Source organism: Diplodia corticola (genome assembly GCF_001883845.1).
Source record: "Diplodia corticola strain CBS 112549 chromosome Unknown scaffold18, whole genome shotgun sequence".
NCBI lineage: Eukaryota > Fungi > Ascomycota > Dothideomycetes > Botryosphaeriales > Botryosphaeriaceae > Diplodia > Diplodia corticola.
In genome coordinates, this window is record NW_017971497.1 from 342,693 (window position 1) to 363,071 (window position 20,379).

General features: G+C 55.8%; 9 protein-coding genes across 9 annotated transcripts; 5 read left to right on the plus strand and 4 right to left on the minus strand.

Moving 5' to 3' along the window:
- Window positions 1-207: 207 nt before the first annotated feature.
- On the plus strand, window positions 208-2,311 carry BKCO1_18000103 (transposase tc1-like protein; the record flags this gene model as incomplete). Its single annotated transcript, XM_020271733.1, has 5 exons — window positions 208-233; window positions 293-330; window positions 405-1,021; window positions 1,079-1,207; window positions 1,265-2,311. The coding sequence occupies 5 exons, from the start codon at window positions 208-210 to the stop codon at window positions 2,309-2,311; spliced, it is 1,857 nt and encodes a 618-aa protein (XP_020131478.1).
- Window positions 2,312-3,440: 1,129 nt separating this feature from the next.
- BKCO1_18000104 (gamma-glutamyltransferase) lies at window positions 3,441-4,106 on the minus strand (the record flags this gene model as incomplete). The annotated part of the gene is made up of 1 exon (XM_020271734.1): window positions 3,441-4,106. The coding sequence occupies one exon, from the start codon at window positions 4,104-4,106 to the stop codon at window positions 3,441-3,443; it is 666 nt and encodes a 221-aa protein (XP_020131475.1).
- A 2,447-nt stretch (window positions 4,107-6,553) lies between these two features.
- BKCO1_18000105 (sugar transporter stl1) lies at window positions 6,554-8,783 on the plus strand (the record flags this gene model as incomplete). The annotated part of the gene is made up of 11 exons (XM_020271735.1): window positions 6,554-6,634; window positions 6,691-6,700; window positions 6,755-6,808; window positions 6,866-6,994; window positions 7,052-7,100; window positions 7,161-7,365; window positions 7,422-7,747; window positions 7,872-8,052; window positions 8,121-8,248; window positions 8,357-8,459; window positions 8,577-8,783. The coding sequence occupies 11 exons, from the start codon at window positions 6,554-6,556 to the stop codon at window positions 8,781-8,783; spliced, it is 1,473 nt and encodes a 490-aa protein (XP_020131476.1).
- A 1,269-nt stretch (window positions 8,784-10,052) lies between these two features.
- On the minus strand, window positions 10,053-11,358 carry BKCO1_18000106 (pre-rrna-processing protein ipi1; the record flags this gene model as incomplete). Its single annotated transcript, XM_020271736.1, has 2 exons — window positions 10,053-11,014; window positions 11,238-11,358. 2 exons carry the CDS (start codon window positions 11,356-11,358, stop codon window positions 10,053-10,055), a joined length of 1,083 nt encoding a protein of 360 aa, XP_020131473.1.
- A 292-nt stretch (window positions 11,359-11,650) lies between these two features.
- BKCO1_18000107 (dynein light chain-related protein) lies at window positions 11,651-12,217 on the plus strand (the record flags this gene model as incomplete). Its single annotated transcript, XM_020271737.1, has 1 exon — window positions 11,651-12,217. The coding sequence occupies one exon, from the start codon at window positions 11,651-11,653 to the stop codon at window positions 12,215-12,217; it is 567 nt and encodes a 188-aa protein (XP_020131474.1).
- Window positions 12,218-12,471: 254 nt separating this feature from the next.
- Window positions 12,472-13,110, minus strand: BKCO1_18000108 (uncharacterized protein; the record flags this gene model as incomplete). The annotated part of the gene is made up of 3 exons (XM_020271738.1): window positions 12,472-12,705; window positions 12,807-12,951; window positions 13,034-13,110. 3 exons carry the CDS (start codon window positions 13,108-13,110, stop codon window positions 12,472-12,474), a joined length of 456 nt encoding a protein of 151 aa, XP_020131481.1.
- A 745-nt stretch (window positions 13,111-13,855) lies between these two features.
- On the minus strand, window positions 13,856-14,887 carry BKCO1_18000109 (glycosyltransferase family 8 protein; the record flags this gene model as incomplete). The annotated part of the gene is made up of 1 exon (XM_020271739.1): window positions 13,856-14,887. One exon carries the CDS (start codon window positions 14,885-14,887, stop codon window positions 13,856-13,858), a length of 1,032 nt encoding a protein of 343 aa, XP_020131482.1.
- A 1,338-nt stretch (window positions 14,888-16,225) lies between these two features.
- Window positions 16,226-17,018, plus strand: BKCO1_18000110 (peroxisomal matrix protein; the record flags this gene model as incomplete). The annotated part of the gene is made up of 5 exons (XM_020271741.1): window positions 16,226-16,275; window positions 16,362-16,468; window positions 16,530-16,690; window positions 16,741-16,890; window positions 16,983-17,018. 5 exons carry the CDS (start codon window positions 16,226-16,228, stop codon window positions 17,016-17,018), a joined length of 504 nt encoding a protein of 167 aa, XP_020131571.1.
- Window positions 17,019-17,791: 773 nt separating this feature from the next.
- Window positions 17,792-19,712, plus strand: BKCO1_18000111 (rab geranylgeranyl transferase escort protein; the record flags this gene model as incomplete). Its single annotated transcript, XM_020271742.1, has 4 exons — window positions 17,792-17,865; window positions 17,936-18,054; window positions 18,113-19,183; window positions 19,372-19,712. 4 exons carry the CDS (start codon window positions 17,792-17,794, stop codon window positions 19,710-19,712), a joined length of 1,605 nt encoding a protein of 534 aa, XP_020131570.1.
- Window positions 19,713-20,379: the final 667 nt, after the last annotated feature.

Here is a 20,379-nt window from a genome sequence, read left to right on the forward strand (position 1 = left end):
ACCGCGCCCAGTCGCTATTTATGCCGCCTTGGCCTCCCGCTGCTGCGCCTGCGCCCGCGCCCTCGCCCGCCGCCGCGTGACGTGCCATGCTGCCTGCCTCGTCGCTCTCCTCCGCGCCCTGTATATCTCTCTCCACGTGCCCGCGCCGCATCCCGCGCCGCATCCCTCGCCGCCCTTGCATGCCTGCCGTCCGCCTCCGCCGCATCCATGGTCGGCGTCCCGGGCCGCAGCAGGTTGGTCAACGAACGCCGCTCCCGCCCGACGACGACAAGTCATGCTAACCCCCGCCCAGCGGCTGCCACACCTGTCGCGCCCGCCACATCAAATGCGGTGCGTGCCCTCTCTCCCGGCCCTCTCTCCTGGCCCTGAGCCCTGAGCCCGCCAGCTGACAGCAGGCTGCCCAGACGAGCGTAAGCCCACGTGCCGTCGCTGCGAGAAGTCTGGCTACACCTGCCAGGGCTATGAGAAGCCCATCCACTTCCTGATCCACACTGCCGCCGGCCAATCATCGTCGTCCACTTCCTCGGCTGGCGCCACGCCCTCGCCCTCGCCTGTGCCGCTCGCTACCCGCTCAAAGGCCCTGGCCAAGCCTCGCCCTCAACCCCAGCCCCAGCCCCAGCCGCCGCCGCGCCGCCGCGATGCCCAGGACCAGCGCGTCGCCACAAGGCGGAAGCAGCAGTTCGCCTACTACTTTCCCGCCGTCCCGCAGGAACTCGGCTTGGATGGATTTGTCGACGACATGGCCTTCTCCTTCACCTTTTCAAATCTTGTCTACAGCAGCTTTGGTCGACCCTGGCTGCAACTGGCCGCCAAAGGTGCCGTTGATGACATGTCGCTCTCGGCATGCAAGGCTCTTGCCCTGGGCTTTTTCGGCAACTCACAGCGTCAGAAGAAGGTCCAAGACAGGGGTGCCGGCGAGTATGGTGTCTCACTGCGGCTGCTGATTGAGGAGCTGTCCAAAGTCGACCAAGAGAACGCTGGCAAATACATCATTCCCGTCATGGTAATGCTGATGTACAGCGTGCGTTCCATCTCCTCGGCTTGCTCGTTGGCATGGCGTGCTGATTGGTCCTCTCAGTTCTCCGTGGCCAAAAAGGCCGATTTTAGCCACCACGATGGCCTCAAGCAGTTGGTCCTGCTTTGTGGACCCGAAAAGTTTCAGCACCAGCCGTGGCTGAGTGCATTCGAAGCCACAAGAGATTTACTGGTAGTTCACACATGTACGGATGCACATGAATCACACTAACGGGATGGCATCCCGTAGATTTCGAAAGCTCTCCTCGAACGCAAACGTACCTTTCTCGAGGAGTTTAGGTGGCGGACTACTCCCTGGGCGCTAGATCCTGCCGCGAAAAGCCCAAGTAACGAACTCATGGACATCCTTTCCGAAGTCCCTGGATTTCTCGAAGACGAAGCGACTTTGAAAACGACCGACGACACCCCATTACGTATCGGCCTGTTGACTCGTGTCGAAAAATGTCTGCAGAACCTCTATCATTGGCGCTGGCGCTGGGAATCGAAGAATCCGAACGCCGTTTTCGAAGTTACGGCCAAGCCGCCAGGCGACATGAAGATGTCCGAAGTCCCCCCAGGCCTGCAGACGTCTCTGCGTTACCAAAAATGGCTCCAAGCCAACGAAATATGTCTCTATAACGCTGTACTACTGTGGATTCTGCGATTTCTTGCGGAACTGCGTCCTACCGCTTTCCCCTACCCCTCTCCCTCACCATCATCCCAGCGCTCTTCTCCTGCTGCATCGCCACAGTCTGCCGATAGCCCTCAGTCACTACAGTCTTCAGACGAATACACTTATCTTCAAGATCATATTCTCGCTAACATGCCACGAACGCCACTACTCCTCCCGGGTCAGGCCCGCAGTTTACGCCAACCAGCTATGGAAATCTGCCGATCGTTTGAGTATTTACTGGAAACTTTTGCGAAATCAAATGACATTGCGCTTTCTTGGCTTATGCCCATCAGCCTTGCGTACTACGTTCTCCAGGACGACCGAGATTACGCTCGTTGGGTTCGGAAGAAAGTAGATGGGTTTGAAGGTAAGGTTGAGCCTCCTTTCTCTTGTTTTGCTTTGAAGATGAGATACCGAGACGATGAATGCGGCAACTGCCAGCTCAAACGGAGTTTTCGAAATACATCAAAGCCAGGGCCATGGGAGCGCGATGGCCTTTGTTTACATGATCGTTTTCTCACACCGCACCGGTCTGGTATGTTTGGTTTCTCTCCCCCGAGCAAAGGCTTACCCCGAGCGTCTACCTTTAGATATCTGGGCGGTGCTCCAGAACACCAACCCTGATAGCGTCTATTGGTGCGCACATGCATTCTTGCTTCCCAATCCCCTTTGGCCATCAACTAAGTCTTTCAAAAGGGTCGAAAGACGTTCGGATCGATACGAAGCCTTCCCTTCACAATTCGGCACACAGTTTCTTCAGGAGTTTCGAGAACCGGGATGGCGATTGCCTGTCCGTCTACGAGACACGACGCCAGCAGACGATTCCGGAGGGAGTACTTGATTCGCGCCGGCAGCATTGGAAAGCAAACGGAACCCACGCATATTATTGGGATGATACCAGATACCTGCATACTACAGCATACCCGTTTAGCGTTACATTACGCGTCACGACCGCCACGTACAAGAACATCCGGAGTTGGATGGACCAAAAATCATTTCATCTTCTCATTCCGCATCTCAGGCGTTTTGCGTTTGCTTTCTCATCGCTCTGTTCCAGCTGACTACGGTTGCTACAAAAGGGACGAAGGACTTCCCGCTCCATCAAAACTTCTGGGCTCTGTACACCGAAGCTCACACGGTCAAATGTGTTGCTGACGCGAAGGCTCCAAGATAATGATGCAGAGTCGTTCTTTCGCCCTGCAACTTGATGTCGCTTTATATGACGAATGAACAATTGGACGTCTAAGTCGGCTGTCCGGTCTGACTTTGGATCCTTCCTTTTGCCTTCATGGCGGACTAAGGCATGTATTGAAATGGCAAGGCGCTTTGGTTTCATGACCCCCATCTACATCATAAGGTATCTTTATTTAATCGAAGCATCACTACACAGATGCCGCCACGCGCTCTAATCACGCTAAATGAGTTATCACCACGTACATGTATCTCCGCGGCAACCATCAATTGCATAGCAACCATTAATCATCTATTCGCTCTAAGCCTCGTCATCAAACAAACACGGCCGGAAGCACGTCACCGGCCACATCCTCCTCCACCCCCCGCAGCAGAATACGAAAACCAACACAACACCATCCCTGCGCGCTGACCCGAGAAAGGCTCGTATTTCCAATCAACATTCGCACGACTCAGACCCGGCAGGCAGCCAGCAACAACAGGGTCGCCGCACCGGTTCGCCCCGCTGCCGCTCGCCGCCTCTCACTCTCCCGCCTGATCGGCTCCATCACTTCCAGCCCCCTTAGACGACGACAACACACGGCACCTCCACCGCGCTCGCCTCCCCCCCATCCGTCTCATCCGAGCAAACCGCCACGAACTCGACCTCCGCGCACCCGCTCAGCACCCGCTGCCCCGCATCGCGGTACCCCACCACCACGGCGCCCTCATCGGCCGGCACCTCGGCGTTGAGCGTCCCCGCCGGACACGCCATCCACCCGCTGCCTTCCTTGCCGTAACGCAGCACCGGCGTGCCGCTGCCGTCATCCTTTTGCACTATCCCCACGCCCTCCGTACCGCTCGTCCCGCAGTCGACGCCCACGGCGCGCGCGGCGGGCACGGTCGCGGTCCCGCCCGGCGTGACGACAGCGCTGAGGCGCTGCGCATAGCCGGTGCCGGTTTGGAGGGTGAAGACGGAGGGGGTTTCGCTGTCGCTGTGGAAGAGGGCGCCGTGGCTGGCGGGGGAGAGGCCGAGGGCGTTGGCGCAGGAGGCGTCGGTGGAGGAGAGGGCGAAGGGGTTGAGCTCGTAGGACTGGATGGAGGGGGTGAGGTCGGAGGAGAGGACGTTGGCGGTGAGTTTGATGGTTTTGGATGTGGAGAGCGTGGAGGTTGTGGGGGCGGCGAGGGTGAGGGCCGCGGCTGGGAGGAGGAGGGCGGAGAGGAGGGTGGGGCGGGTGTGGGAGAGCATTTTTGAGTTTGTTGGGTGGTTGTTTGGTTGGTTGGTTGTGGTGGTTGTTTGGGGGGTTGGTTGGTTGGTTGGTTGATTGATTGTTTTTTCGAGGTGGTTGTGTTGGACCTTTTTTTTCCTTGAGGTGGGGGGAAGTGTCTTTTAACAAAGAAGAAATCCAAGCGATGGTAGTGGTGTGGAGTGATGGGCTGTGAATGAATCAGTCGTCGGTGTCCGTCGCACGAGGGTTATATACGGAGTAGGGCAAGCCGCAAACCGCCGCCGCCCGGCGTAGGATCTTGTTTTCTTCGTCGACGGATGAATGAATGCGCACGTACCATCTCCACTCCTTCCCCCTCGGGGATACGTAAGGAACAACTCGCTGCTGGCAAGGCGACCGTCAGAATATGGCAGTGTTACGAGAGGGATCTGGTGGCGTTCTTCGGTAGGATTCAGAGAGCACGCGCGGGTCTTGGGTGCTCGGGGAGGGCCAATCATCTGCCTTGCTTTTTTTTCTTCTTACCGAGCCACCGGGGTGGCGTGCCTCTTTCCGCACCATGTGTGTGTGTAAGGCGACCGGCGACCGGGGACGCCACAAGAGTAGGATTCAGGTACGAAAGGGGAGCTGCTACTTAGTGCCGCCAGGAACAAGAAAGTGTGGCTGTGTCGTTTCGTTGGTTTGCTGGCCGGGGAGTGATGAGGGATCGATCGGCCCACCGAACGGGACGGGGGCGCATGCCACGCAAACTTACCTGGCCTGTGGAATGTGGGAAGTGATAGATTACCTTGCGCTAGGCACCGCTACATTGGCGCCGCCGCCATGCATGCATGCATGATGCGACCCTGCGGAGGAACCTGGTTGGGCCTAGCGCTGACGTCGTTTTGCCAGATGCTGCGGCTGTGGGCCATGGCCGGTGCTACTACTGACATGCTTGCGTGTGGTGGCTCCAGCATCGGGCCTGTCTGTTTTAGGTAATATTGAGAAAATGGAAGGCACCGGGCTTTTTGGCTTGTGGGGAGTCGCTGTGAGGAAGAGGACGTTTGTCTTTGCTGGTTATTTGTTTGTTTTGTCTTTTGTGTTTTACTTTTCTGTCTCCTTGTTTCTTGCATTCCGTTCAAATGTCTCGGTGGTTTGCGTGGTGTTGGTATGGATATTTCGTCTCTGAGGCGGTGAGGGGCTGGCTGGCTTGGAAGGCCGGAGTGGGGTGTGTGCTATTTTTGGTTACACTTTGTTCGGACCGCTAGCGTTACACGGGTCCAAAGGACTGGCGGTAAGCAACTCGCGTGGCCTTGTGGCTCCATGTCCAACGAGCTCTACTCAGCGCGAATACGGGGTGACGGCTTCGAGAACGACGGTAGCTGAGCAGGACCGAGTATTGTCTTGTGATCGAGAATCATCACACGGCTAGAAAACATGGTCGTGATCCTGAAGGAAAAGGAGGCTGACTGTTGGTGGCGGAGGAGCATTCGGGAGGACGAGATGCCGTTCCGGCAAGTGCGAGAATAGGCGCGGGAATGAAGCGGAGCTATGGTCTCGCTCTTCATGGATCACGCTGACGAAGAGCAGGTGTCGTGTAAGAGTTTAGTCGTCCCCGGGAAGAGCGACTCGATACGACTCAGCTGCATGGTCAGGTCGGTGGGCTTGGGACATCTTCCATGATAATTTTGTGATAGTGAACACAAGACTCCAACGGACAATACTGCCGAGGCCTCAAGACATTTGAATTCTCCATTCTTCAGTTCAGCTCCATAGATGTGGTGTTATTTTGTCTCAATTGCCACACTGGGTTGCAGAGAAATCGCCCAACGGCGACCTTTGATGTGTGGAGTTGAAGCAGATGTTTCGACGTAGATGTAGGTCCAAGCAACCTTCCTTTGTTGATAGTTGAAGCGCATACTCGGACGTAAACACGAGAGTTAAAGCCATGTAAACCCATCGATAATAGGGTCCCATTGCATAGCTGATATATGCAGTAGGCTAACTATCTCAACCCACTGTGTTGGGTAATGACGATCTTCCAAGAATGCCTAACTCACCACAAATCAGGACTAGCGATTCTGACTCGAGCAACCAATGACATGAGTGCAGGTCATGATTCGGTGATACTTGTCAGGCAAGGAGAGAGGCCCTTTGCCCCGTACCCCGCATTTCGGTCAAACCCCGCCCGCTCTACCTTCGGCTTCCCATATTCGCCTGGATTCGAGCATCAAGGCTTGATCCACGCCAAGAAAGCTACTCTAATGCGCCGACATGGCCGGCAGTTCCTTACTGACTCTGCCGGCGGTGCGGCAACGTCAATTCATTCGAACGACCGGCTTCCAGTCCGGATTGATGCCTGTTCTGGCAATGCCGAACATATGACCTTGACCGGGGAGTATAAAAACTTCTTCCTGCTCTGGAACAATGGGCACAGATTTTACTGCTTTGTTGCATTCTCCCTTGTCTATCCGATAGACGCTTTCTCGCCATGAATTTACTCGAGCTTCGGGGCCGGCCTCTCGTCACCTTGATCTTAGCCGTCTCCGGTATTGACTTCTTACTGTTTGGTGTAAGTCTGTACTTCCGCCTTCATAGACCCGTCCTTTGCTGACTCAAGATACACAGTACGATCAAGGTATGTCCGATCTCTCGGTGTGTCAGCAAAGAGGATCTTATTGATAGTGTGCAGGTCTTTTTGGTGGAATCCTTGCCGGTGAAAGATTTCAGAATATGCTCGGAAACCGTAAGTGACGTGATGCGTATCTCATCTGCCCTGCTTGTGCTGAAATTCGTCCCGCAGCTAGCTCTACCATGACTGGACTCGTTACGGCCATCTACGACATCGGCTGCGCAATCGGAGCCGTTACCGCCTTCATTTTTGGCGAGCAATTGGGCCGTAAACGTTCCATCATCTTGGCAAACATCATCGGTAACTTCTTCCCTGCGCCGACTACGCAGCCAGACGTCATCTCACTCCCAGGTGTAGTCATCATCGGTGCAACCATTCAGACTGCGTCCTACAGCTATGCACAGATGTAAGTGCATTGTAGAACAGAGATTTAGTGAATCACTCCCCGGCTGATCCATCGACACAGGTTCGTTTCCCGCATCATCGCAGGTGTTGGCGTGGGACTCAGCACCGTTGCCGTTCCAATCTTGCAATCTGAGACTCTGCCCGCGCACAACAGAGGCGCTCTTCTGGTGGTGCAGTCCGCCCTCATCATTATTGGCGTGGCCGTGGCATCCTGGCTTTGTTTCGCAACCCTTTTCACCGAGAGCTCAATGCAATGGCGTTTTCCCGTAAGTCCATCCATCTCTTGCGAATGCACCGCTCCGTTGCTGACGCCATTGTGCAGATAGCCTGCCAGATACTATTTTCGTTGATCGTCCTCGTACTGTGCCCTTGGATTGTAGAAACCCCTAGATGGCTGGCGAAGCGCGGCGAGGTGGATAAGGCGCGTTACATCCTCTCGCGCCTGCTCGATAGACCTGACGATGATCCGGAGGTGTCTGGCCAGCTGAACGAGATCCTGGACGCCATCGCTCTCGAGGAAGAAGATGGCGAGCCTTCTTGGGGCGAGGTGTTCAGCAACGCGACAAAGTCTCGGAACTTGCAGCGAGTGTGCCTTGGCATGGGCCCTTATATGATGAACCAATGGTCGGGCATCAACGCTTTGTGCTAGTGAGTCTACCGCCGCAACAAAGTCGGAAGGTTGCCTATCCCTGACGACCTTGTGCAGCTATCTCGCCTAAATTTTCCAAGAGTATCTCGACTACTCTCAGAACTTCTCCTTGATCCTTGCAAGCGTCGCCTTCACTCAATACGCCGTCTTCTCGTGGCCTCCATACTTCTATATTGACCGCATCGGTCGTCGTTGGAGCATCATGCTGTCCTCGGCCGGTTGCGCCATCTGCATGGCTATCGTGGCAGGCTGCCTCGCCGTGCGGACGTACACCAATGCCGCCGCGGCCGTAGCCTTCATGTTTGTACGACCATCCACCGCCCCTCACCGGATGAAACATACCCACTAACGGCCGCCACTCTTCCCCCACAGCTCTACCTCGACTTCTTCACTTCCGGCATCCTACCAGTATCATGGTCCTACTCGGCCGAGATCCAGCCCCTCCGCGTCCGCAACAAAGCCACCGCCGTCGGCGTCTTCTCGCACTGGATGTCAAACTTGTAAGCAACGCACCACACACACACACACACACACACACACACCCTGCACCATCCCTCCCTCCTCCCTGCCATGCCCATCACCGCGATCGCTAACATGCCACGCTCCAGCGTCGTCGTCATGGTCACCCCAATCGGCCTCGACAGCATCGGCGGCCACTACTTCTGGATCTGGGCCATCATATGCGCCCTCTTCATCCCGCTGATCTACTTCGTAAGCACCCTCCCCTTCCTTTCCTCTCCCCTCCCTTCCTCTCCTCTCCCCTTTTATTCTTCGCACGCTCCTTGCCTTGCCCACGGTTTCACTAATGCAGGTCTGCTTTTCCGGTAGTTTGGCGTCGAAACTTCGGGCCGCTCGCTCGAACAAGTCGATCAGATGTTCTTTGACGAGCCGCGGCTGTGTATGGGGTTGAGTCCGAATCATCGCCGCGTTATACGGTCGTCGGCGGAGGATGAGGAACAGAGGTACTCGACGTTTGAAAGGCTGCATGAGAAGGTGAAGGGGGTGGAGGTGGTGGAAGATGGAGCGACGAGGTGAGAAAGGGGTGATGTGTTGAGAGGGAGGTGGCCGTTTGGAGGTGGGGTAGGTCGTCAGTGGTGGAAGACCATTGGGTCATCGTAGGGTGCCTTTCATCGTGTTCTTTTCTTGCAGGATTGGTTCGATTCTTAGGGAAACTGTTCTGTGGGTTTGTCTTCTGGTGGATTTCTCCTGGTTCTTTGATTCGAGTGGCATTTGTTGGTTTGGTCGTGGTATCAAAGAAACGTTTGACGATAGAAACATACATGCCGCGGTAGATTCGATGGCATCTGCTCTGATGACAGGTTTCAATAAGTGGTGACGGTTCGCCCGGTATAGACAGAGGCGATGTCGAATCGACATATTCAAGATACCAATCGTGCTCATGCTTCCTATTCAGCGGAATAACACTGTTGCACCATGAGGGACGAGGTTACCCGCGAAGATTACCTTTTGCCTTTATGATTTTTGTTCACTTGCAGAAACTTTTGAGTCATAGTACAGCTCTTTTGTCAGAAGGCTAAGCTCAATTGATACCATGAAAGGCCCAAAGACAGTCACGGGAGGTCAAAATATGAAGATATAATGTACGCAAATTTTGATACTTATATCAAGTAACTCAACGGCGTTGTGGCGGAGTGGTTATCGCGACAGACTAGAAATCTGTTTCCTTCGGGAGCACAAGTTCGAATCTTGTCAACGTCGAGCAACTTGTTCTTTTGTCTCCCTTGCATGTAGGCCATCGTTTTGTCCATGAAAGGGGTGGGCGTTTGGACGTGGAGAAGAAATTTTGCCGGGCCGAGACCGTTTCAGGGGCTACATCTCCGAGCCGACGTTTTGCCATGCTACATACCACCAGTATGCAAGGTGCCACAGCTCTTTGCGAACTAGTGCATTCCTAGTGTTCCTCTGTTGCTTTATTCTCTGCAGCTGTAGACGACAAGAAGGATACGAACAATTGCTTTTTCGCTACTTAATGAGCGCATAGTCTTAGAATTCAGTGATCTCACGTACTGCTACCATGTTGAGATCTACTGGCATTGGTATTTTATTTCAGTGTTGCCGAAAGTGGATTGCTTACCATTGAGCCTGATGATGCTGATATTCTCGTCTGGATGTCTTTTCGTGCGACTCTCCCGTTAACCTCGTCACCCTGAAAGCCATTTGGTTTGCTCAATCATTGCAACCCTACATGAACCGATCTTGAACAAACGTATCATTCCCACTAACGCCACAACTCCAACCATGCGTCCCAGAAAATCCCGTGTAAAACTTCCCCACAGGGCCTCCTCACAATTCCCCTCCATCATAGTCACTCATACCCTCCTGAACGACCTTGTCCACCTCTCCCGCCGCCCTGCCAATCTGCCCACCCTCCTTCTTCGCATTCTGCAATCCGCTTTCCACGGCCGGCTGGATCAGCCTCGCAAAAACCTGCTGCCTGCCCTGCCTATCCATATACATCTGCCCGTCCTCGTCCTTCGGCGCGCCAAACAGGTTCAGATGCGCAAAGCCGTTCACGCCCTGCCCATGGCACCCCGCCTGATGCAGCGGGAACCACCCGCGGGCAGCGCAGGCATCCGCGGCGGCGGCTGCACGCGCCGCGTCGGCGTCGGCGGCGATGCCGGCCCGGATGAAGGCGGCCAGCGACACGAGCTGGTGGTGGCGCAGCCGCTTGAGCTTCTCGGCGTTGGCGTGCGAGGACGAGGACGTGGTGGCGCCGGAGGCGGTGGTCCATTTCTGGGTCGACGCCGTCCCTGCTCCCGCTCCCGCTCCCGCCGGCGCCCTCCAGCCGAGCACGCTGGTGAAGCAGCGCAGCGTGTGCACCCAGCCGCCGGCGCAGCCGACGACGTCGCCCGGGTGCGTCGCGAGCAGCCAGTCCAGCACGTCGAACGAGGTCGTGCAGACGTCGGTCGAGAGGCTGGTCATGCCGGCGCGGGTGCGGCGGAGGAGCTCCTCGACGTGCGGGCGGACGTCCGGGGCGGGCAGGGCCTGGAGGAGTTTGAGGAGCTGCTGGCGCACGCTGGTGGAGGTGTCGTAGATGAGGGAGAGGATTTTGGGGATGATGACGGAGACGGGCTGGGGGAGGGGCGCGTTTTGGCTGCGGGCGGCTATTACGGCGTTGGTGAGGTAGGAGAGGGATTCGCGTCTTTGGGTGTCGGACTTGTGGGTGAGGAGGTTGAGTTGGTGGGTGAATTGGGCGGTTATTGTTGGTGCGGTGGTGTGTATGGACTGCTCCTTGACGATGATTGCTAGGTTGTTGTCAGTATACGATATTGCTCTGAGAAGACATCGCATGATTGTATACATTTGACAAGGAAAGAAGTTGAGAGAACACACTGCCGCACATGTGACTTGAGACCAAAGAAGGGAACGGAGACGTAAAAAAAAAAACCAAAACCAAAAAAAAATCAAATGATGAACTGCCAAAAAAGGAGCAAGCGGTGTGAGAAGAAGAATTGTTCGTAAACTCACATTTGGCTTTGAAGCTGGTGTCGGTGAAGTTGTCGGGCTTGGGTCTCGCCTTGCCGACCTTGAGCTTCGGCTTCTGGAAATCCTTCTTCTTTTCCTTCTTCCTCTTTGCGCTGGAACCCATCTTGTCAGCCGCTGTCGAGTAGCGTCTTCCGTCGTCGTGTGCGGCACGCGCTGGTCAGAGGCGGCAGCATGAGGTTGGCGCAGTGCAGCCATGCAACCAGGGCGGACGATTTTTGTGACTTTCTGCGGCTAGCACCCAAACGGGAAAGGCGCCCGCGCCAAGACCAACCCGCCGCTCCTGCGCGCGCGCAGTCCGCCGTCGCCCAGCAGCTCTCCCGCTCGTTGTCAACACCACCCACCCCAGAAACAGCTGTCGCTGCGCCGCCTTGTGCCTGCCATTTCCGTCGCCCGCCATGACGCAAATAGTCGTACGCTCGCCGCCCGCCCTACACCCTCTTCCGAGCCCGCAACTGACCACACCCCCCATGAAGCCCTCGGAAACCCTCTCCCTCCTCACGCGCCTGAGCCAGAAGCCCGGCGTCCAGAGCACCCTGGTGCTCGCCCGCGACACCGGCGCGATCGTCCACACCTCCGGTTTCCTCTCCAATAGCGCCGCAGCGAACCCCAACACCACGCTGCCCGCCCCCGCCGACAACGCCGCCAACACCGCCAACAACGCCGTCGCACCTGGGGTTGCCGCTGCTGCTGCTGCGCTGACGAACGGCAAGCAGGAGACGGGCATGCGCAGCGCCGAGGATGTCGCCCGCATGGTGCATGGCTTCGTGGAGGCGGCTGGGGAGCTGGTCAAAAATCTGGAGGAGGAAGACGAGGTCAAGCTCCTGCGCCTGCGCACTAAGAAGAACGAGCTGGTCATCGTACCTGGTAGGTCCCGAGAGCGCTCAGGCGTGGCCCTGGACGGGGGCGGCAAGTTGCATACCAGAGCTAACGGCGACGCTCCTCTCCAGACCCCCGATTCATGATTGTCGTCGTGCACGACACACCGCCTACGCCTTAGACAGTGGTCTCGCAACTTCTTCTAATTCACACATCCCCCCGAGCGGGCTTTACCAACGATACCCCTTTTGCATGGTCGGGCGTTACAACATAAAGGAAACTAGGGAAATCAGGAGATCCCCGAGGAAGGACGGAGCGCAGCACACACATCATAATACAAAAGACAGAAAAGTATTTGCATCGAAAGAAAGGCTGTCGCATTCACTCTTGTTCCCCCAAATCACCAATGCTCCTCCCCGATCTCCACCGTGTTCACGTCGACGTCGCCCGCGAACCAACGCTCGCCCTCGCCCAACTCGACGTCGTTGCCGCTCATCTGCCTTTTGCGCATGCGCCCGTCGACCGCAAACGTCCAGTCCTCGAGCCCGTAGCAACGCTTCCACTTCATCCCGTCGTGCGCGTCTTGGTACTCGTACCAGAATTGGACGGCGATTTTGTCGTCGGCGAAGGAGAACTGTACAAAGAAAGCAAGAGGAGAGAAATTAGAACACTGCATAATGAAGCACGGGACGGGGCTTTTTGAGGGGCGAGGAATCCACTCTTGGGGAGACGAACCAGTTCCTTACGCAGCCGGTAGCTCTTCTCCTTCTGCCACTTCTTGGTCAGAAAGTCGACGATCTGATCGTGGCCCTTGAGGAACGTGGACCGGTTGCGCCAAATCGAGTCTTCGGTGTACGCCTTGGCGATCACGGCGGGATCCCTTTGGGGGCCCCCGAGGGGGGCGCTCATCAGCTATACCTGGGCGTATCGGAGGAAGGAGGGGGAGCGCGCGGTGTACGTACTGCGTGTTCCACAGATCCTGCGCCTTCTTGACCTTGACGTTCGCCGTCTCGCGAGTGAAGGGCGGGGCGAGGGACATGTTCACAGCTTGTTTTATTTGTTATTGCCTTTTCCGTTAGACAGATCCAGACTGTATTAATGAACTTTAAATATCGGCTTTGTCTGTGTTGCTCAATGCTTTTATAAGTGCCTTGCAATCGTCAGCCCTGCTTGTCCATCCGTGGCTGTCGTTGGGTGACTCAGCCGCTTGCCGATGCGGCACTTGCTTACCCTTGCGCAGCCAGTACGCTTTCTCCGCGGGATTGCCCCTGTGGCTGGGTGTAGATTGTGGTCGGAGTCGGACGAGGTTGCTGCGTAACAGGATGCTTCTAGGCCGCACAGCGCTTAGATGGAAGGTAGGTGGTTTGGTTAAGCAGTGATGCAATTGCGGAGGTTCTCGACCCCACATGCGCCTTAATGCAGATGAGTGAGATTTCAAGCCAACGAATGGTTCGACCACATCCACGGTGCTGTACATGACCTGCATCTATGACACTCGACGATGGCAAAGACCCATTTTGGAAGGTATGGGATTTTCGCCATCTTATGATTTTCTTCATATTCAGCCATGGCGGGAGCGGGTCAATGCTTAACGTCAGTTTTATATCAAAAGCGCATGCATCTGAAAGGATGCATGAAACTATAAGAAGAGAACAAGAAAGAAAAAGAACAAGAAATGCGTGAGTCTTGATCTATCATCTAGCATCTAACATCAACAACGGCATGCCCCCCAACCCCCTGTGCAATAAAGGAACATATACACTCATTCGGGTCATACACACCCCTCAACGATCTCTATCATAAAAATCCCGCATCTCCTGCAACACGCCATACCACATCATCCTCAGCCGCTGCGGGGGGCCCTCCATGCCGAACTTCTCATGCAACGTCACGACGCCGGCATCCAGGTCCTTCTCGCTCGGCCAGGTGGCGCTCCAGCGGGGGTCGAGCTCGCACCAGGGCATGGCGCCCGAGGTGCGGAAGACGTAGTTGAGCAGGCTCTGCTCCATGGTGTGCGGGTCGAAGCGGCGGTAGCGCCGGGTGACGCGCAGCAGCAGCTGGAAGAGCTCGGGCGAGGGCGCGGCGACCCAGAAGCCGGCGCTGAAGCGGTCGGTGCGCGGCGGCGGGTAGGGGTGGGCGCGCTCGCCGGCGAAGGCGTTGTCGGAGCGGGCGCAGAAGACGTAGCGGGCCGGCAGGGGCGCCTCGTCGGCCGGGATCTGGGAGAGCAGGTCGAGCTTCGTGTGGGCCGTGTAGAGGACGCTGGTGCGCTCGCCGAAGATGGCGTCGACGGGCGCGGTGAGGAGCGTGTCGGCGTCCATGAAGAGCACGCGGGCGTATTGCGTCATCTCGAGCAGGCGCAGCTTGGTGAATTGGTCTTTCCAGCGCTCGACGCCGGTGGAGATCCACCAGCTGAGCGCGATGTCCTCGGCGCGGATGACGGTGGCGCCATCTTGGGTGAGCTGGTCGACTTTGTACTGGGCGACTTCGTTGGTGACCAGGACGATGAAGTCTATCGAGGAGCTCCGGATGCGGGTCGACTCGGCGTGGAGCAGTTGATAAGTCAGGACCCGGGTGGCGGCGTAGTAGTAATCCGTGCCCTCTGGGTCTTGCGGGTCCGTGCTCGGGTTCTCGCTCAGAAACGTAGCAATCGCGAATCTTGATGATTCGGAAACTTCGTCCAATCGTCCGTAGGATGGGTCAATGAGCGGGGCAGTCGATGACCAGCGCCACAGGAGCCATAGAACAAGGAAGACCACAACGGCCGAGACGACATTTTTTCGGCGGACAAAGGCGTTCGGCGAATGAGTGGAAGGCATACCTGGCCGCGTCCTGCAATGGGTAGGCCTGGAAGCTCAATTCGTTTCGTGTTGGGAGTGATAAAGGAGAGAGATTAGAACCAAGCCTGGACATGTCGGCCCGAGTGCTGCCAAGCAACTCCGTGCTGATCTGGCGCTACCACGTATCCTCGAACTCGTATTGCCGAAGGAAGGCCATCCATCTCTGGCATCCGCCAGGCTTAAGATCCGGGGAGTGTGGGTGAATTGAAACACAGGCGGAAGAATCCCCGCGAGATTCGGCTTCGTTGTTCAGGGGCATTCATGCGGCAACGTTGAAGGGGAAACAAGTAACATTGACTTTGACGGTACGAATGTTTGAGATTGGCTTACTGGAGAAGTGTACCGGGGTTGTGCAATGGATCCTCGGTGTTCCTGTCATTCAATGATTTGTGCACATAGTGTTGCTTTTGGAATAAGGAGAGCCGCCAGTTACCCACGTCGTTGGCGAACTCAGATACATCGCATCCCGGCTTTGACGCCCGCCTTTGTCTATGTTAAAGCTGCGTGCTGGGGCAGCGACGGTATATCGGGCATCTTGACGTGCTGCACTGAATCCACGGAGAGCGCGGAGAACAAATCAGGGCTTAGTGGCCGTCGAGGCGGAAGGTGTGTGATTCTCCGAATAATGATTTGAGAGCTGCAGTTGGACATGTGGTCGGCATACTGGTATGCCACCATCGGGCCTACTCTAGAAGGTTCTGCTCAGTCAGCTTGATGGCTCCGTCTTCGGTGCAACAAGCGGTCCCGGCGTATCCGCAACAGCGACCGACGGTAAGAAAGTGTGAGATGATGCAAGAGTGGAAGAGAGACCACATTTCTGGCGTGTTTGTGAGAGTGATATTTTGGAACGCCGCAGTGAGTCTAGCCGGCTCGGACAGCCGGGCAGCGTGACATGCGGAGGATGAGCGGCCGTTGTGAGAGCTTGTTTTTCCCCCGTGCAGACCTTTTGGCACGTTCTGCCGTGGCTGTGCGACTAGGCTGTTGCACGCAACAGTGAACTGGTGCGCCGGAAACTCGGGACCGCCCATTGCAGCGGGTGTGTCTGGGCTCCGGCATGGATGGTGGTGAGTCGGGATGGGCCCGAAAGCCGAGATGGCGAGCTTAGGCATCGGCCAACCACGTCATCCGCGGGGCAGCGTGATTCCAAATCGCCGCGGTTAAGCTACGAGGAAGCTCCCCTCCAAGGTGTTCAAATCAGCCGCCGCCGCACACCCCGCTCGCACATTCTTCATCCTCTCGCCCATCTTCTGCTCCGTCCACGACTCCACGCCCTCCTACACAGCCAATTGATCCTTTCTCTCTGCTCAATCAACCACCATGGCTCCTCTCAAGGTCGGCGACAAGCTCCCCGAAGGTGTCAAGTTCACGTACGGTTACCCTCCCTTTGCCTGTCGGCCGCTCGTCCCCCACCTGAGACCAGCTTGAATCAGTTCAAAGGGCTAACGCTCTACAGCTGGGCTCCCATTCTTGAGGAGGACCCCACCGTCTGCGGTCGTCCTCAGGAATTCGACGCCAACAAGGAATTCGCCGGCAAGAAGGTCGTCCTCGTCAGCGTTCCCGGTGCGTAACCCTCACACGATCCGGTCCTCCGTCCATGAGCCCCCAATTGACGTGGTTGCAGGCGCTTTCACCCCTGGCTGCCAGGCCTTCCACGTCCCTCCCTACATCCAGAAGCTCGATGAGTTGAAGACCAAGGGTGTTGATGCTGTTGCCATCATTGCCTTCAACGATGCATTCGTCATGAACGCGTGGGGCAAGGTCAACAAGGCAAAGGAGCCTGTTGTAAGTTTGTCCTCTGCGGATTGCCAAACTTGTGGTTGACAGGTTGTTAGTACTTCCTCAGCGACGACAAGACCCAGTTTTCCAAGAACTACGGCTGGCAGGCTGGTATGGGTGACCGTAACGGCCGCTGGGCCATGGTCATCGAGAAGGATGGCACCATCTCTTACTCTGAGAACGAGCCCAACCCGGGCCAGGTCACGGTGAGTACCGCTCTTGCGCCTTTGGCGGACCCGCTTGAAATACGCACGTACGATTCTTGCCAGAAGAGAGTGACTAACGCCTGGTGTGTCAGGTTTCGGGCGCCGATGCTATCCTTGCGAAGCTGTAGGTTACTCGAGTGGTCATGATCGCATCATGTGGGCTCAAAGATGCCGATGATGGTCTGATAGAAGCGAATTTTATCACGCGTGATACCTAGCCTGGCGCCGATGGGGTCCGAATGGCTGGCCACACAATGTTACAATCTAGACATACTTAGAGACAAGCAAGAAACGCTGCATCCGTAAAACTGAGACATTGAAACTGACACTTGAGACGTAAGATCATCATGCACGAGTCGTGACGAGGTGTACGAGACGGAGTAGAGACAAGAAGCAACAGCTGCGAGGCACCTGCACCCGCATCCTGAAAGTAAGGCGGCCTACCGCCGCACGAATGTCATGGGCTCTTGTCAACTCTGTACGAACTTACATGCCAATGCCTTGACCATACAGTAGCTTCGCCCAAGGAGTTGAATGGTTTCCCTCGCGTCCCTGCGGAACAAAAGCAAAGGTGGCTTCGGAAGTATGTAGCGTCACAAACGAACCGCTTCTTTCAGGTGAAATCCAGAGCAGCAGATACAGGACGAATCGTGCGTCTCCCGCACTTCGAGAGGGCAAACAATGAAGATGCCAGACCTCCGCAACACTCATGTAAGGTGTGCTGCGGACGGAAAGCGCGGTTGAAGAAGAGAAGGAGAGTTTCCGCGTCGCGGGAATTTTTGCGCGCCTACCCGCTTAGTCAGCCCGCTAGCGCGACGCGACCGCCTCTTCTCCATGCTTGTGACCTTCCTTTGTGCACACCTCCGCTCCGCTCCCCACCACCGAGCATCCCTCTGTCGCCATGGAAAGCCTCAGTGAAACCCGCTGGGACGTGCTCATCGCCGGCACTGGCGTCGAGCAGTCCCTTCTTGCACTGTAGGCTTTCATCCACCTGCCACGTCCCTTCAAGCTATGCACATTCTGACTGACGCAGCGCTTCGTAAAGAGCTCTGTCGCGCTCCGATAAGAAAGTCTTACATGTTGACAAGAACGACTTCTATGGAGGACCTCAAGCGGCTTTTAGCTTGCAAGAGGTAGAAGCATGGGCGAAGAGAGTCAACGACGGTAAGTCTGCGAGCAAGAATCCGCGCCGCGGTAGTGCGACGTTTACTCATATTCGTAGATGAGACGAAGCCGTCCTCGTTGTTTCGCCATGCCTCCATAACCCAACCCACGCCGACCGACTCGGGTGAAGACGGACCCAAGCTTGGCTTCTCGAGATCGTACAGTCTTGCGCTAGCTCCGCAGCTGTTGTATAGCCGCTCTGCCATACTTCCTACGCTGGTGTCGTCGAAAGTCTACCGGCAGGTTGAGTTCCTGGCAGTCGGTAGCTGGTGGGTATACTCTTCGGATACCGAGTCTCCGGCGGAATCCTTGGATGCATCTGAAGAGGGCCCTCAGTCTGCTGGACGCTTGACAAAGGTCCCAGGCGGCCGCGAAGACATCTTCTCCGATGAAACCATCGACTTCAAGGCAAAACGGCTTCTGATGAAGTTTTTGCGCTTCGTCGGCGATTACGAGGGCCAGGAGGACGTTTGGCTGGATTATCGTGCCGTATCCTTCGCCGACTTCCTTTCGGACCACTTCAAGATTCCAAAGGACATGCACGGTCCGCTATTGGCATTGACTCTGTCTTTGGAGACACCCGAGAAGACTACCACGGAGTACGCGCTTCCGCGGATCGCGAACCATCTGCGGTCGATTGGCGTGTTCGGCCCGGGCTTTGCCTGCGTCATTCCGAAGTGGGGCGGCCTTGCAGAAATTTCTCAAGTCGCCTGTCGCGCTCAGGCCGTTGGCGGTGGTATTTATGTCCTTGGACAAGGCGTCACCAACGTCAATACTGACGTTGATACTTCCCCGGAGGCCACAGACGATGTTTCACAGGCCAGAGTCTCAGCACAGCTGACGGAGGGCGACAATATCTCTACGAGATGGATCGCTGGCTCAGATGATGACCTCCCATCTCACGTAGAGCCTTCAGATACTGAGCCTGTCGCGTGCTCGAGAAGTATCTCCATTGTCTCATCCACCCTGAAACAGCTCTTTCCGCCCTTGGCTGAAGGTGCTCCTGCTCCTGCCGGCGCAGTAGTCTCATTTCCTACTGGAAGCCTGAATGTGGACGGTAGTATTGAGCACCCGCCAGTGTATGTTTTCGTCCACACGAGCGACACTGGCGAGTGCCCAGTAGGCCAAAGTAAGTTATTTTTGCGCATCCCTTGCTCCCAACACAAAATAAGCCAACATGATGAACAACACGAATACTTATCTACATTGTCTGCAATTTCATTGAAGATAATTTCCTCTGACAACCTGACATTGGCTCCACCAAACACAACTGCGTTTCAAAAGCTTTGACAGAAACAATGCTAACAAAGCTTCCAGCTGTCCTTTATGCTTTCGCCTCCCCCACGGGCGAACGGGGCGCCAAGCTCCTCAACGCCGCTGTCGCCGCTCTCCTCCAGAGCGTCGACGAAGAAATCACGCCCAAGCTCCTGTGGTCTATGCACTACGAGCAGTGTTCGCGCAGCGGCAACGTCGTGCCTGCTACCACTCACGATAGCGTCTTTGCTTTCCCTCCTCCCTCATTGGAACTTAAATTCGACGACTCCATGCTCGATCACGTCCGTACCATTTGGGAGAAGATCGAGGGTGACGACGCCGACCCGGCCTTCTTTATGAGATTCGAGGATCGGGAGGAGATTGACGATGACGATTACGAATGATTTTGGGGGGTCGGATTTGACTTGAGATACTTTAGTGAATTTGAGCGTAGCGTTATGGCAGACATGTAGTTGAATGAAATAACATGAACACACTTATGGATTTTTTTACATGCGTTCAAATGGTGCGTGGGTGGAAAGGATGTGTTTCATCGAAGAGGTGAAGAACGCGGTGGAGGTGTGGGTGTAGGGAGGTGGACACAGGATGTCCTTCGTGGAGCTGGAGATTTCATATGCCTACCCGATATGCCAAAGCATCCTCTTGCGTTCTCCGGCCAGAGAACCATGCCCAGCTCGGTGAGATCCAAACACGCTGGGGAATCAGCCACACCAGCGAACGATGTCGAGAACACCTTCGACCTCGACTCCATGTAAGACGGCATCACCAAGCAGATCGAGAATTCCCATCATACAAAATCGTATCCATCACTGATTCGTTCGTTTATTCGGCCCATAACACCGACTGTCGTTCTCGACTCTATATCTCTTCTCATCACTCTAGTTATGGTACCAAGACGATGAGATCAGACCAGACCAAGCGGTAAGCAGGAGGCGCATCGCATGAATGACGCGCACACTCCGATTTTCCTCTCACCAGATAATAAAAAGAAAAGGCAAGTTTGTTGCAGAGGATCAATTCCAAGCACACCGAACCCAAAGCAGATTTCAA